Source organism: Perca fluviatilis, chromosome 21, assembly GCF_010015445.1.
Source record: "Perca fluviatilis chromosome 21, GENO_Pfluv_1.0, whole genome shotgun sequence".
Lineage (NCBI taxonomy): Eukaryota > Metazoa > Chordata > Actinopteri > Perciformes > Percidae > Perca > Perca fluviatilis.
In genome coordinates, this window is record NC_053132.1 from 14,221,721 (window position 1) to 14,238,459 (window position 16,739).

A 16,739-nucleotide genomic window follows, 5' to 3' on the forward strand; every position below is an offset into this window, starting at 1 on the left:
GCGCTCTTTTCGCAGAGGGCCGAGGCTGCAGATGTGGATCAGGGTAGCGGTGTCTGTCTGAATGTTGTAAACGTGGACAATCTCCAGGCTGCAGTGAGGACTTTTTACCAGAGGGAAGGAATGTCGGAGTTGGAAAAGGGAAGCGCCTTGTCGAGTTAACCACAATATGCAGGAGTACTACTTCCTTTAAAAAAATAAAATCACAATAGAAGAAATTGAACAGAATCAAAACGGGATTTTTTTGTTCAGTTTTAACTCAAATCGTATTTCTAATAAACAATATGTGTAGCCTATGTAATCTTTTTTAACGCAGGCCTATTTTGAGGTCGATAATTATGACTGGATTTGGTTTTTTTTCTTTTCTTTATTTAAAATTGCCAATTTTCCGCTTTTATTTTGAAAACAAAGTCGCCGATTGTTATATTTAGTTGATTCTTCATCACCTCTGCAGATCACAAAGAGACCCGCCTCTCTGGATCAGCCTCTCGGAGCCGTAAAGTGGCCCGAGATAGCCCCCAAAGTTTCAGCTTTTCCATTAATGCCGTGAAGATTTCTGAAAAAGAAGCGATCTCAAGTAGCGACGAAGAGGATTAAAAGGGCCAGTCTAGTCTGCGAGGGAATTTGCATCCTGTCAAGCATCCGTCTCAATATGAATAACCCAAACTATTTGTGGGCAGAGCAAGAACTGCTAAAAACAAAATAAGCCTCTAATCCGCTACATTACACAGAACACGTAATTAATCTATATTAATCATAAAACCCGATAGAAATCATTCATAACTATGGGACTTACGCGTATAAATCTCATCTGATGTTTTATTAATCATATTTGTTGAAAGTGAACTTGCATTAGTGAGCAATCAACAACAGAACAAACAGGACAATGCGCACAAGCGGTCACTTTTACGCACGCTTTTTGTGCCAAATATAGAAACACAGCAGTGTGTGTCAGCTGTAGAAACCCGAGACAGTAGCCTCTGAAAGGCCCAATCCCTGAATTCCCACAGACCCCTAAGCACTTCAGCAGACCACCACACAGACACAGGAAACCAACAGGAGCAGACCGAAGAAGCAGACTAATATGTGGGATATCATCTCATCATGGTTGCATTTTGCGCTAAAGGAGACGCGTTGTTGACGTTGCTTTGTTCGACCTTAGTCTTTATGACAGCCGCGCAATATGAAAACTACAATTTCAGAAATTTCCCCAAAGAGGAGCTCATGCCCCTCACCTCTGCGTATGGATTGGCTTTGGACAATTACGCAGCAGAAAAGTGGACGGAGTCGATCACGTATTTGGAATTGAGTTTGCGTTTGCACCGGCTTATTAAAGAGAGTGTAAGATACTGCATGAGGCACTGCAATAGTAGCAAACGCGAAGAACCGTCATTTACAGAAAGCCGGGACCTCCGCTTCTACTGGCACGTTATGATGACAGCGTCCTGTCAGAAGAAGTGCAGAGCGCACTTCCCCGCGCTGCAGCTCCCTCCTCCCGGCAGAGAGATCTTGGAGGATTTCAGCAGAAGATCTCCCTACAGACACCTGCACTTTGCGCACTCCAGGGTGAGACACATATGTCACATGCCACAGCCATATTTATAGCATCATCCCTGAAAGATGTTCAAAATTAAAGGACGTTTTAAAACAAAATGGATTTAAATTATATACATCATCTTTGCAAGGATAAATTAACACAAAATACATGATATTTACTGGCTCAGGGCTGTTATGATCACTTAGTCTTTTTCCAGTCCCTCTATACTTAAAACTAGCAAAGGCAAAGTGCCCCCAAATAACCATTGATACAGGTATTAGAATTAACAAACTTGATAATCTTGGCTCCTATATTTGACAGTTAACCTGTAGCATCATACCCAGTTTAAGGCCAAGAGGAAAAAAAAGACTGAATGTATTTGTCACCAGGTAAATCAGTGTTTTTCCTTCAGTTGAATGACCTGCAGAGGGCTGTCCCATGTGCCTACACCTACCTCCAGAAGAACCCCAAAGACCAGGAGATGCACCAGCTGATGGAGATGTACAAGAGCCAGTACGACCTGAGCGGCTACCTCACCGACCATGAGGAACAACCATATGAGGTGCAGACAACCTAGCCTCGGTCCTTCGTTACAATTTTTTCTGTTGAGAATACACAACATAATAGAGTTCCACAGTTTAATACTGAATTAACAGCAATAAAAATATTCCCATCTCAGTTTCTGAAGTGAAAAAGTGGATCAATCATGTCCTTTCTAGGCCTCCTTTCTGAGAGGAGTGAAACGCATCAATTCAGGTGACTACAGCAGCAGTGTTGAACACATGGAGGAAGCACTGAGGCTCTACCTCCAGGAGTTTGATCTCTGTCAGGCAGACTGTGAAGGGATCTGTCAACTTTCACCACACAGTGACTTCTATGCAGTCATAGCAGGTTAGTATGCTGTAAAAATGTTAAAAATTGTATCAAAATGAAGAGAAAACACTTCTGAAAGAGATGCAAAAGAGAGCAAAACTGGATTTAAGATGAAAACTTTAAGAATTGGAAGGAAAATATTGTATTTTTCTACCCCACTTCATTTGTCTGACAGCTTTAGTTACTTTTTTAACATAAAGACATGACAAGCTTATAAAATACAACACATTGTCAAAGATTCAACCAGTGGTTCCGTACCTTTTTGGCTTGAGAGCCCTTACAAGAGTGACCCGTCTAGTTGGGTTCCCATCGTCATGTTTCAGATGTCTATTAGTTGTTTTTTCTTCTTTCCTCTCTCATAAATCATCTCACAACTCCTCAGATTTATCTTGTGATCCTTTGGAGGGGCACGACCCCTATATTGGCAACCACAGGACTAAACTATCTAGTAAATAATACTAGCTTCACCTGATACATACCAATATATCAGTCACAGGGGCTATTTTTTCGGCAAAACGAGTATTTTTATTTAAGTAGGATTTTGAAAGCATAACTTTTACTTGTAATGAACCACCTGGAGTTAAACCCCAAAAAGACTTTGGAGATGACAGTGGACTTTGGGAGAAGCCCCCTCCCCTCACCATCCAGATTGACACAGTGTCCACTGTGGATTCCTTTAGGTTCCTGGGATCAACCATTTCACAGGACCTAAAATGGTCTCCTCATATTGACTCTGTCCAGAAAAAGGCCCAGCAGAGGTTATACTTCCTGCTAAGGAAGTTTAATCTGCCTAAGGAGCAGCTGACCACTTTCTACTTAGCCATCATTCAGTCCTTCATCTGCCCCTCCATCACTGTCTGGTTTGGGTCAGCCACCAAACGGGACAGGGCCAGACTGCAACGGACAATTAGGGCTGCAGAGAGGATCATTGGAGCTGACCTTCCCTCCATCCAGGACCTGTACCGGTCCTGGGTCAGGAAAAGGACAGCAAAAGTCTCTGCAGACCGCTCACATCCTGGCACAAACTGTTCAACCTCCTTCCCTCTTGTAGGCGATACAGGGAGGGCACTGTTCGCCAAAACCAGCCGACACAGAGACAGTTTCTTTCCCCAAACATTCACTCTGTTGAACACTCAGAAATAGCCCCCACCCTCACACTGAACAAAGCCAACCACCACTGTTCTGCTCACCTTCCTCATGTCTATTTCAATCCTACAATTACAATATTGTTAATATATTACCATTGCACTGATCTGCCTTGCACTGTACTCATATTTAAATCCTAAAATCTCAGTCTATTGACCGATATTGCACTATTCTCTCCCTCTCTTTTGTATATTGTTTGAAAAATTGTAAATTCTATTGTATTGTTATACTGTATACTTAACAGTATATTTTTTAAAATATATTTTACTGTCCTTTCTGTTTTTATTATGTATATGTTAAGTGAGTGTTGTACTTTGAGAGCAAAGATGAACCGGAGTCAAATTCCTTGTTTGTTTACACAAACCTGGCCAATAAAGCTGATTCCGATTCTGATGTATTACTTTTACTTAAGTAAATGATGTGAATACTTCGTCCACTTTCTCTGGTTTCATTTTATTACTAAATAATAAATAATCTCTGCTATGCTTTTCCACAGAGGTTTCTGTTGACGTATTACACTGTAAGCTGAAGTGTGAAGAAAACTTGCTGCCTAACATCGGGGGTTATTTTGTGGAGAAATTTGTGGCCACTATTTACCACTACCTCCAGTATGCCTATTATAAGTGTAAGTTTACAACTACAACTGAGCTTTCCATCAACGCTCTTGAATAATATCAACACTCATCTGTGTATCTGCTGTTTTTTTCTCTGACCAGTAAACGATGGCCGCAGTGCGTTGCCCTGTGCGTACAGCTACTTCCTGTTTGAACCTGAGGACCAGGTCATGAAGCAGAACCTGCTGTATTACAAAGCCTACAGTGAACAGTGGGGCCTTCAGCACAACCACTTCACACCCAGGACGGTGAGAGGAAATATCACTATCTAACTCAACAGCTCCTGATTTTGTATTTATGCCAAGTTTTATGTGAACAAAATTACTTTCAAAACAGGAACTCTTAATGATTTTTTTAACCTCAGCCCCTACCCCCCAAAAAACAAGCTAAGTAACCATAGATAGTTTGCCCTCATCTGCCAGTTGTACTATCATAACACTACTACAGCAAGAACATGGCCAAGATAAAAACTTAAACTGTCGAGTTAAAGTAAATATGGTAAGTTCAACCTGTTTAACAATACTAAATGTTAAACTACTGTGTCTACTGAAGGCCACTAATTAAACATTTGTTCTCAGCTACTTTGAAGCAGCAGCTGGGACAAGCACTGAAAAGGAGTTTGTTGTTCTCATACTCTTGTCCTGTGTCGATGATGTGTCTCCGTTTAAACAGGAGGCTCTCAAACACTACAACCGCACCATCACTCAAAAGCAGATGCTGACATCTGCAAAGAAGTACCTAGAGTTGGATGACGAGGTGAGATTAAGGAAAACTACATTACTTTTAAAAAGTGCATGTGATTTCCAAAAATGAGCGGGAAAAAAACCTTAGACTGACTTTAAGTAGCGCTGATATTCATTAGTGACAAGAAAACAAAAGGCTTGTTTGCTAAATGTTGGAATAAAGAAAACATAAAGAGAAATCCTTTTTCTCAGGATTTTTTTGGTACAGAGGAAGCTGCACTTTTGGCCTCCGAGTCTCCCGATGTCGGGTTTGAAGAGATGGGAGACTATGAGGAATCCTTCTACGCTGACTGGAGGCAGCCGAAGGGCAAAGGAGATGCTGGGGAGTCAAATACCTGAAGAGAGCTGACAGTGAGGACAGTAGATTGGAAAAATGTCAGTGTGATTTTTCATTAGTCAGTCAGTAATTTTAGAGCGAGTTACCACAAAAAGAAATGCTGGTCTAACCCTAATCTGTCCTCACAGTTTGGATGACTTATTCTCATTTGTATCTATGTTTATAAGAAATAAAAGAAAGTCAATAACCGTTTTCACTTTTTTCTCCAAACTAGAGTCTTCTATACAAGTGCTCAAGGTTGTAACAAATCAACAAGCTCACAAATGGAAAACTTTTATCAGCTGGAGTAAAATACTGTACATTACCATACAGATGAGTGAATAACCTATATATACTGTATGTACATAAAGGTGAATTACTTGGCAAAGTTCAAAACAAAATGTTGCACAATTATCAGAAGCACTGTATTTACTTTATGCTGTTAAGTAATACTATATAGTTAGTAGATTACAAAGCATGTTTAACTTGTGAATTGCTGTAATTAATACTTCCATATGGCAAACTAAGCATGAATTTTGTTTGTACTTTTATTAACAAAATACTTAAGTTACTGTGAGAGGCACAGATACCATTCCAGTCCTCCCACAACCTGTACAAACATCACTGACGTCCTGCAAATATTTGGAAATATTTACAAAGACAACCTGAATACTAAGTGGGAAGAACTACAAGTACCAGTTTCAAGTTAACTCTTCACCACTTCAGGATCATCACTGCTGATGATCACTGTTATACTGTGGATCTATTATTTTAGTATCACAGACTCCTTAACATACAGTATAAACTTACATGAATTGCTTTAAAATGAGAGCTGTAAACATAAGTAACTATTAATGTAATGCAGATAAAGAATCGAATAGTGTTAATCCTGTAATACATTTCCAATCAATTCCAACAAAATATTTTACAAATAATCATTACCGTTTAGCGGTTAAAGAGAACTTTCATAATAGCTTCATACACAGACATGACCAAACCCTTCTCCAGACACACACTTACATACTCACATATGGCATCATGGTAAAAATTTGTGAATATGTTACAACATCAACAGATCAGTAACTACATTTTTGATTAATTTTAGTGGTAAACTGTGACATTACCGTAATTACTACTTTTAAGTGCTAAACAGGGTCATATTTTAATTACATGTTAATAGAACTATTACATTATTGTGAGTTTCTCGGAAATTGTTCATGAGCAATTTTAACAGCAGATGTTGTACAAAACTGTTAAGTGCAACTCGTGTGTTCAGTTCACTGAACGTGATAAAAATAAATAATTAAAGAGTCTTTTAAAGCTTTGAGCTAAATGCCAATGCTAACATGGCAACATGCACACAATGGCAATGCTAACAGGCTGAGGTTTAGCAGATCTAAAAGAGATAAACTGCTATCCGGATAGCAAAACAGTGTTTCCACAACAAACATCCTGCAGAACAACCATCTTTTAAAAAAAACTGGATTTATACAACAGACACACGTCCAATGGAACACACAGTCACGGTTATTCAGATATGTTTTTAATATGTAATTTAATATACAATAATAAGAGTATTTACATTATAAACTAATACTGGTTACCTTCCTGTGAGACTAAACAATGTTGCGCCAAAATCCTTTGATAAGTTCAACTGCAATGTGGCGGTAAACACAGTTTGACCTGAGCTTTCAGCCAAGTCTGTCCTTGAGCATTAGATTTTATACAGCTTGTATACAGAATTAAGATCATTAAAAGGGATGCACATTGACATTTTAAATTCTAAGAAAATTTATTTTTTAAGCATCTTTTTTTGTCAATTAGGAATATCATTAAGCTTTTTTTTTTATTGTTTGAGAGAGAGAAAATGTCAACATATTCCCTTAATGTTACTGCAGGTTCACTGGCAGTGTAAATTGGATCATCTCTTGCGGCACCTGTGCTATTGTGCAGTTCCTTATTGTTATTTAGTGAAACCAAGCTTCTCAAGCAGTCTTTGTACATAATAACAACCACAGGAGGACATCTTCTAAACCATTAAGATTTAAGACTCTCAGATGTCCAGAGAGGATAAACAGAGCGAGTGATGCACACGAAAGCTGCAGAATACGACTCTTCATTCTAAAGAGAATATTTTTCTGACATTTTTTAAATGTGTATACAGCATTTATTGCTTATCATATGGATCTGTTCCGTCAGAAATAAATTATCGGACACCATTTAGAGATGAAGCACATTTGAGATTGACATTTCTACTATTACCTCAGCTTGACTGAGCACATAGAAGCCAAATTATAATGTATGTGTGTCATTGAAGGATATCCTGTGTTAAATCTGAGTTTGGAAATCTGTAATCTGTCATAATTCCGCAGTTTGAGAATCTTGCTCAGAGGCAACACTCGCACATTTTTCTCTTGTAGCCCAAATGAGCAGGTTTAGAAACCAAGAGGAGCGCAAACTTCCCTAAACTGCAAAGATCAAAATCCTCTTTAGATAATTAAATCTTCAAAAATGAGCAGTTTTACGCTGAGAGGCAGGTAGAGTCTTTTCTCTCCAGAATTGTGCTTCCATTCATAGCGGCAGTGAGTCACTGCTGTCTAAATGAGTCAACCTTATTATACACTATGTACATCAGCACCCATGTTCAGCATACTTGTATGCATATTATTAGTTGTATGTGGATTACATTATCATACAGCGGGATAAAACATTTGGTGTGTAGTACAGAAAAGTACTCTGATGTCATCGACACAGAGACACAACTAGCTTCCTTGCAGGCCTGAGCTATACATTCATACATTAATGCATATTATGTAGAAGCATTGATTTAGTATGGATTACTGTTTGATAATGAAAGGCAGCGTAAGAGGAGAGAGTATGGCTATTACTGTGGAATGTAAATGTAAAGAATAACCCTCATCTAGACAGATAAAATGTCAACATTCACTATTTGGTGATTTATACACTTCTATTGCAGTTTAAGTCACACCACTGATAGGGGTGTGTTCTCCATGAGGTTAAATATGTTTTAAAACAGAAGGCTTCCCAAAAAAGTCCAGACTAGGAGAAGTACATGGCCTTCTTCCATGAAATCACTTAAAGGGGTACAAGCACAATAACAGTCCATATGGCAGAAGATCAGTTGTAACCAGTGGAAGGGACAAGAAAACTGAAAGGTTGAGTAAACACACTTAAGTTAAGGGCTGGGTGTGTAAGTCCTGCAAGGACAAAAATGAAGCAAAAAAAAAAAAAGATCACAAAAGAGGATACCGGTCGTTAACTTTTGGAACCTGACAATCCCGGACAGCCTTTCAGATCTGGTGGGAATGTGTCTTCAGGGCTTCCATACCGCAGTTTAAAAAAATAATAATTAGACTTTCCAGGAGGAGAATACAAACTGAAACAACGTTAATAAAATCAGAAAAGGAAATCGGAAAAGTCTGAGGGCTCGTAAGTGCAAGACGTCTTTGTTTTGTCTCCTAAGAATGGACTGGACACAGTGTAAGGAAGACAGGACAGCAAAGAGATACGACTCAACCCGAGGATCTGGAAATAAAGAGAAATGTAGTGAGAAAAAAGATGAGGAGATAAGAAGGGGGAAGAGAAAAAGAGGAGGGGGAAGAGAAAGAGAAACAGTGAGGAATCTGATAGAACCAATAAGCAGCTAAGATGTATTAAAACATGGAAAAGACTGATTAGGGCTGCAATGAAGGATTCTTTTTATAATTACTTGTTTGTTTCATAAGACATTAGAAAACTTAAAAGTTAAAAATTTCAATGACCATTTTCCTAGAATCCAACTTACTGTCCAAAACACAAAGACGTTCAATTTACTATAACGCAAGACAAGGAAATTCACACATTTGAGAACCTGGAACCATCAAATGTTTGACAAAAAATGACCTTAACAATGAATTCATTTTCAAAATAGTTGCTGACTAATTTTCTTTTGATTGACTAATCGACTCATCTTTGCAGCTGTAATGCAGATCGATCATAAAAAAATAACAAAAATAACCAAAAACTTAAAAGAGGCGTTCACCTTTTATTATTGAAAGTCTTATGAAATGAATATTACAAAGGCGACACTGCAGCTATATTCTATAAATGGCAGCCAAGTTAATGATGGGACATGCAGTACAAATAATAATGAAACAAGGATTATAGAATATAAAGTTATTTTTCTAAAATAAAATTGTAAAATCATGATTGACTTAATTTTGGTGTATTTTAAAGGCCTGTCTATGGAAGGGTATTGCAAACTACAGTAGCATAGGCTATAAAAATGCTGTGGTATGTGGCATTGGTTCATGCTATATACTTGTCCCTTTACAAATTAACATTAGATAAAAAAAGGCCCTAAAGCAGGTGACGGATATATGTGTGTGGGCTTAGAAATATCTTGAAGGTGCTCAGCGGAGAAGAAGCAGAGGATTCTTATAAAACAGATGGCATTCTGTTGACATAATGAACGTGATTCAAGATTATAACGTTTTCAGGATCATCACTGTAAGGCAGGATCGTACCTTCCTCTTCGGATGTTTCTGGATCCGCAGTGAGGCAGGATCAATGGAGAGAGCAGACAAAAAGTGACAAGTGAAGTAGAAAGACAGGCAAGACCATCAACTGTTGTTTCATATGCGCAAGAAGCAGAGTGACAGAAAACAAAAACATGCAATGAACCCAAGGCCTTAAAAGCAAAGCATTAAAGAGGCTTTTGAAACTTCTGTATCTTTTGTTATCCAGAAACTCTACTACCAAGCAACTAAAAAAAAAAACTTACTGCAGTATCCAGGCAGATTTTACACAGTCATGAGATTAAGGCAAAAGATTTCAGTCGCAGACAGGCCTTTTTTAGTTTCTTTGCATTCTGCAGGCATGCCACAGCAAAGCTAACACGAGGCAAGGCAGCATTGTAGAGTGAAAAAAACAAACTGCAGAAAGAAGATGCAGTAGTGCAGAGAAGAACATGGAAAGAGCTTGATTAATCTATTCATATTTTTATTTGAGTTTGTAGGAAATCTGCATCACTGCACTCCTATAACACTGTCAAACTCACAAGGGACAGATTCAAAAAATATATAGATCGTTTTATTATGCCACGTATTCCTATTCCTGGTCAAAACCTGGCGCCTACATTAACCACAATGCAACTCTACCACCGACAGTGGTACAGCTAATGTAGCCCTGAGCTGCTAACTTCAAACTGAGATTAGAAGCGGGCTACAGAGGTCTGGTAAACTTACTTCTCTCCACACCCAACCAGCGCCGACTCAAGATTGATGTGTAAAATCAGTTCTCCTTTAACAGATGCACAGTATAGCGTGAGAGTTTATTGCAGTTTCACTTGTGTGTTTTCGATTACTCTTGAGTCTATAAAATGTCTAGAAATAGTGAGTACTGGTAATAGTCGTTACAGTTTTTCCAGTGAAAAAACTTTTTTTTTCCAAAACCCAAAAGATATTTAAATCCACAATGATATAAAACAAAGAAAACCAGCAAATCATCACATTAGAGGAGCTTGAGCCAGAGACTGGTTGGCATTTTTGGTTGAGAAAATACTTGAATATGGCTGAAACTAACTATTTTCATTACGGACGAATCTGCTGATTATTTTCTTTATAAATAAATGAATCATTTGGTCCATAACATGTCAGCAAAGAGCATTTAGCTCATTACAAATGATACCAATTTAGCTTATAAAGTCTTGTCTACACAGTTTTCAGCAACAACAAAAAAAAGATATAGCAAAGTGGCCAATAATCTCATGCCATGATGGGAATGCCATCAAGGAGCTTACTAGCCAAAAGGACTAATGAGGGTTTGTAAGTACTATCATACAAACTCCCTTCCTCGAACAAAACCCACAGATGGAAACCCATCTACCGTACCACCACCAGCATTAACAATAAACCCCCATGGTCTCAGGTTGTGAGTATGGATCAGACAGCAAGCAGAGGAGCATTCAGCAGCGAGCCACAGGCATGTGTGTTAGCTGACAGAGGAACACAGCAGGCACACACAGATGGAGACATGCCAGAGCTCTTACTTAAATCCCCAGCCAGTTCCCCCCAGGACTATCGCTGCCACCAGAATTGCACCAGCAACCGAACCTATTATAATATTGGTACCACTGGGACCTGTGGGAGTGATGGAGTCAACCAGTGAGGAGGAAAAAATAAGAAAGAAAAACATGTGAGAGTGCCAAAAATTTGAAATACTTTATCTTTTTGTGTTGTATTTTTTGTATCTCTGTCGAGCATCAAAAAGTAGTTTAGATCTGTGAAAGCTAGATTCCTAGGTGGTAAAAGATCCTTCAGCCCCATGTCCTGCATCATTTATATAGAATACTGTCACCTAGGCAAAAGATACAGTGAAATACCCCTTTAAAGATGCACAACAGACAAGTGACAGCCTGCAAATTGTCAAATATGATGCTTATTTTGCACATTGTAAATTCATGTTTCTTCATATTGTAATTTTTCATTAATATGCTGTTTGTTTAAGCCTTTATGCTTTATATTTATGTATTTTTATGTATTTATTTTGTCCATCCATCCATCCATCCATCCATCCATCCATCCATCTTCTTCCGCTTATCCGGTGTCGGGTCGCGGGGGGAGCAGCTCCAGCAGGGGACCCCAAACTTCCCTTTCCCAAACCACATTAACCAGCTGTGACTGGGGGATCCCGAGGCGTTCCCAGGCCAGGTTGGAGATATAATCCCTCCACCTAGTCCTGGGTCTTCCCCGAGGCCTCCTCCCAGCTGGACGTGCCTGGAACACCTCCCTAAGGAGGCGCCCAGGGGGCATCCTTACCAGACGCCCGAACCACCTCAACTGGCTCCTTTCGATGCGAAGGAGCCAGTTGACCGGTAGATCGAGAGCTTTGCCTTCTGGCTCAGCTCTCTTTTCGCCACAATGGTGCGATAGATCGAATGTAATACCGCACCCGCTGCGCCGATTCTCCGACCAATCTCCCGCTCCATTTTACGCTCACTCGCGAACAAAACCCCAAGGTACTTGAACTCCTTCACTTGGGGTAAGGACTCATTCCCTACCTGGAGAAGGCATTCCATCGGTTTCCTGCTGAGAACCATGGCCTCAGATTTAGTGGTGCTGATCCTCAGCCCAGCCGCTACACACTCGGCTGCGAACCGATCCAGTGAGTGCTGAAGGTCACAGGCCGATGATGCCATCAGGACCACGTCATCTGCAAAGAGCAGCGATGAGATCCCCAGCCCACCGAACTGCAACCCCTCTCCACCCCGACTATGCCTCGATATCCTGTCCATAAATATTACAAACAGGATTGGTGACAAAGCGCATGCCCTGGCGGAGGCCAACCCTCACCTGAAACGAGTCCGACTTACTGCCGAGAACACGGACACAGCTCTCACTTTGGTCGTACAGAGATTGGATGGCCCTGAGTAGAGACCCCCTCACCCCATACTCCCGCAGCACCTCCCACAGTATCTTCCCGGGGGACCCGGTCATACGCCTTCTCCAGATCCACAAAACACATGTAGACTGGTTGGGCATACTCCCAGGCTCCCTCCAGGATCCTTGCGAGATTAAAGAGCTGGTCCGTTGTTCCACGACCAGGACGGAATCCGCATTGTTCCTCCTCAACCCGAGGTTCGACTATCGGCCGAACCCTCCTTTCCAGCACCTTGGAGTAGACTTTACCAGGGAGGCTGAGAAGTGTGATACCCCTGTAATTGGCACACACCCTCTGGTCCCCCCTTTTAAAAAGGGGAACCACCACCCCAGTCTGCCACTCCTTTGGCACTGTCCCAGACTTCCACTCAATGTTGAAGAGACGGGTCAACCAGGACAGCCCCTCCACACCCAGAGCCTTGAGCATTTCTGGACGGATCTCATCAATCCCTGGGGCTTTGCCACTGTGGAGTTGTTTGACTACATCAGTGACTTCCGCCTGGGAAATTGACGACAATCCCCCATCATGCTCCAGCTCTGCCTCTAACATAGAGGGCGTATTAGTCGGATTCAGGAGTTCCTCAAAGTGCTCCTTCCACCGCCCTATTACCTCCTCAGTTGAGGTCAACGGCTTCCCTGACCACCGGTGTCCACCATGGTGTTCGTGGGTTACCGCCCCTTGAGGCACCTAAGACCCTAAGACCACAGCTCCTCGCCGCAGCTTCAGCAATGGAAACTTTGAACATTGTCCACTCGGGTTCAATGCCCCCAGCCTCCACAGGGATGCACGAAAAGCTCCGCCGGAGGTGTGAGTTGAAAGTCTGTCGGACAGGGGCCTCCTCCAGACGTTCCCAATTTATCCGCACTACCCGTTTGGGCTTACCAGGTCTGTCCAGAGTCTTCCCCCACCCCCTGACCCAACTCACCACCAGATGGTGATCGGTTGACAGCTCCGCCCCTCTCTTCACCCGAGTGTCCAAAACATATGGCCTCAGATCAGATATGAACGATTATAAAATCGATCATTGACCGTTGGCCTAGGGTGCTCTGGTACCAAGTACACTTATGAGCATCCCTGTGTTCGAACATGGTGTTTGTTATAGACAATCCATGACTAGCACAGAAGTCCAACAACAAACACCCCACTGGAGCCCCAATCAGGACTCCACTCAAGGTCTCCAAGAAGGCCGAATACTCCGAACTCCTGTTTGGTGCATATGCACAAACAACAGTCAGAGTTCCCCCACAACCCGCAGGCGTAGGGAGGCGACCCTCTCGTCCACCGGGGTAAACTACAACGTAGCGGCACTCAGCCGGGGGCTTGTGAGTAGCCCCACACCCGCCCGGCGCCTCACACCCTGGGCAACTCTGGAGAAGAAAAGAGTCCAACCCCTATCCAGGAGTATGGTTCCAGAACCGAGACTGTGCGTAGAGGTAAGCCCCACCAGATCTAACCGGTAGCGCTCCACCTCCCGCACCAGTTCTGGCTCCTTCCTCCACAGAGAGGTGACATTCCACGTCCCCAGAGCCAGCGTCTGCTGCCTGGGTCTGGTCCGTCGAGGCCCCTGACCTTCACTGCCCCCCGTGTGGCAGCGCACCCGACCCCAGCGGTTCCTCCCACAGGTGGTGGGCCCATGGGCTGGAGAGATGGGGGCCACGTAGCTTTTTCGGGCTGTGCCCGACCGGGCTCCGTGGCAAACCCAGCCACCAGACGCTCGCTGACGAGCCCGCCATCTGGGCCTGGCTCCAGACGGGGGCCCCGGGCTTCCTCCGGGCAGGGTCACTTCACCTCTTCCTCGTTGTTTCATAGGGTTCAAAAACCCTATTTATTTTGTGTCTCACTAAATTCTTTAACATGCTGTAATTCATATATTTAAACCATTTTCATTCACATATTTCTATTTTGTATTTTAAATGTTCTTAGAGTTGCTAATGAGATGTAAGTGATTTCTACTTTTGCTACTATTTGCACTACAACCACCCAGAAGCCTTAGGGCATTGTTCAAGTTTCATTTAGAATCGGATTCAGTGTGCCATGTAAACATTAGTGTAACCTACACAAAATAAAAATTATTATCTAGTAATTTAGCGTTATTTTTTTAGAAATGTTTTGGGCATTTTCATCCTTTATTTTGATAGGACAGCAGAAGACATGAAAGGGGAGAAAGGGAATGACATGCAGCAAAGGGCCGCAGGTCGGAGTCGAACCCGGGGCCCGCTGCGTCGAGGAGTAAACCTCTATATATGGGCACCCAGCGTTATTTAGTTTTGTAGCGAGATGCAGATGGCAATTTTCAGCCCATCCTGTATGGACAAGTTCTCTCTCTCTCTCTCTCTCTCTCTCTCTCTCTCTCTCTCTCTCTCTCTCTCTCTCTCTCTCTCTCTCTCTCTCTCAAAAACATGAGGAAACAAATTACTTTTGTTTTGTTCATATTTTTCTGTCACAGCAGGTTATTTTACAGAGGTGCAGAGTAACTGTACTGTGGCTGTGTGATAAAAGGACTTTGTGGAGGCAAACTGCTCAGTGTAGTTACCTCTGTGTTTCTCTGGGCCCTCTGGAGGGGTGGGGATGGGGATCGGGTCAAACACGCTACAGTCCTTCCCAGTGTAGTCTGGATCACAGATACACTTCACCTCGTTGCTGCAAGTCTGCGAGACAGAGAGGAGAAACTTGAGTGGACGCATTCAGTATCTTATTTACTAACCACAAAACTTTGTTTCCACCAGCAAAAGTCAAACAGCAGTGACAGACTCACCCCGTGGTGGGAGCAGATGCGTGAGGTCGAGGAGCCCGGGCAGGTGCTGAGGTTAAAGGTGGTGACGGGGAGACAGCGACGCTCCAAACACATCATGTTTGGCCCACATGGCGTCCCATCCTCCACGTAGCCCATATCCAAGCCGTCATCCAGCACTGCATGGCCACCCCTGCAGGTCCGGTGGTCACATAAGATCATCCCTCATTTGTTTTTTATAGACTGTACTTTGCTGAGATAAAGCCTGACATCTGGCCATCTCCCTCCCCTTCCGCTATCTTCTCCTATCTATTTTGCAGGGGCACCGTCGCCCAGGGCAGTTGTGATTGGTTTAAAGAAATACAAACAAGCCAGAGCTTTTTTTTTTTTTTCTATTCCAGAATAGATAAGTGGTGTAGCCAGACCATACTGCAGCGCTGACACAGCTACGTCTGCTAATGCCAGACTACTCTCTGTGTGACTACCAAATCAAACAAGAAAAATGCAAATCCACAAATTCAAATTCTGTCATCTTTTCCACATGTAGGGAATCCATATTTGGTTAAGCAGCCTACTGTATTTGTTTAATCCTTCAACTTGTTGTTGAAACCAGCCAAGCTGCCACAGAAAAGCTGCCTCACCTGCAGTCCATGTATCTGTTCTGATGGTGGATGGTCAGACTGGTGAGCCTCCCCTGCAGTTCACCAAACCTCGGCCTATCTGTCAGATTGGTGCACAGTAGCAAACCGCACAGGACGTCTCTGATGGAGACAATGGAGGAAAAAAAAAAATTAAGAACAAAAAACTCAACTCGAATAAGATTTAATAAAGCAAAACAACATGTGTATGTTCTATCAAAATTTATTTTATGAAGCCATGCTGTTCACTCACTGCTTGTTGCACTGCACCCATCCCTGACCGCTGGAGTCCGGGCCACAGTTTCCTTTCTCTGTGCCCTCAGAGTTCAGCTTTTCATAGCAGAACCTATCAGCTGAGTCTGACAAGAGAGAACACAGTCTTTGCACGACAACCCGTGGCCTTGCTTTCATTGTTACAAAGCTCTTCTCAGAAAATAGAAACCAAAGGCCAATGCAACATGGAGATATAAAGCTCAATATCCAATCCAAACCTACTGTAGCCCCACAGCGTCCTGCACTGGCCATCTCTGGTCTTACAGCGGCCTCCATAACACCGACCCTGAAGAGGACAGACAAAAAGATAAATATGTTTTATTCAATTTAACTAATTAAATGTATTCAATTAATTAATTAAATAGTATGACTTCACCTGTCCAGCATCACACATGTAGCCATCCAGTTTGTGGACGTTATGAGGACACTGC

At 42.2% G+C, this 16,739-nt stretch overlaps 2 protein-coding genes across 8 annotated transcripts in view; one reads left to right on the forward strand and one right to left on the reverse strand.

The window, feature by feature from the left end:
- Window positions 1–72: 72 nt before the first annotated feature.
- Window positions 73–16,739, reverse strand: part of adam11 (ADAM metallopeptidase domain 11) — a 37,994-nt gene continuing 21,327 nt past the window's right edge. For 2 of the 7 annotated variants that reach the window (XM_039789097.1, XM_039789096.1), the window contains exons 19-26: window positions 16,685–16,735; window positions 16,531–16,594; window positions 16,289–16,394; window positions 16,039–16,158; window positions 15,422–15,590; window positions 15,200–15,314; window positions 9,753–9,770; window positions 6,748–8,772 (exon numbers count right to left, since the gene is read on the reverse strand). In XM_039789097.1, the coding sequence (XP_039645031.1) occupies window positions 8,597–8,772; window positions 9,753–9,770; window positions 15,200–15,314; window positions 15,422–15,590; window positions 16,039–16,158; window positions 16,289–16,394; window positions 16,531–16,594; window positions 16,685–16,735 (819 nt within the window). In that variant the 3' untranslated portion in view covers window positions 6,748–8,596. Of the gene's footprint in view, window positions 185–1,490; window positions 1,611–1,988; window positions 2,137–6,747; window positions 8,773–9,251; window positions 9,771–11,275; window positions 11,367–15,199; window positions 15,315–15,421; window positions 15,591–16,038; window positions 16,159–16,288; window positions 16,395–16,530; window positions 16,595–16,684; window positions 16,736–16,739 lie in introns of those variants that run through there. The other 5 variants (XM_039789100.1, XM_039789098.1, XM_039789099.1 and 2 more) reach the window with 4 other exon arrangements.
- LOC120551612 (endoplasmic reticulum protein SC65-like) lies at window positions 408–5,443 on the forward strand. Its single transcript, XM_039789102.1, has 7 exons — window positions 408–1,563; window positions 1,947–2,096; window positions 2,254–2,425; window positions 4,050–4,178; window positions 4,270–4,415; window positions 4,840–4,923; window positions 5,103–5,443. Exons 1-7 carry the CDS (start codon window positions 1,102–1,104, stop codon window positions 5,247–5,249), a joined length of 1,290 nt encoding a protein of 429 aa, XP_039645036.1. The 5' UTR covers window positions 408–1,101; the 3' UTR covers window positions 5,250–5,443.

Excerpts from the sequence above, each read along its gene's own strand:
- LOC120551612 (XM_039789102.1), top strand. The coding sequence starts at position 1,102 with ATGGTTGCATTTTGCGCTAAAGGAGACGCGTTGTTGACGTTGCTTTGT. Across the intron at positions 1,564-1,946 it reads TGCACTTTGCGCACTCCAGG|TTGAATGACCTGCAGAGGGC; the intron begins GTGAGACACATA and ends TTTTTCCTTCAG. Across the intron at positions 4,179-4,269 it reads CCAGTATGCCTATTATAAGT|TAAACGATGGCCGCAGTGCG; the intron begins GTAAGTTTACAA and ends TTCTCTGACCAG.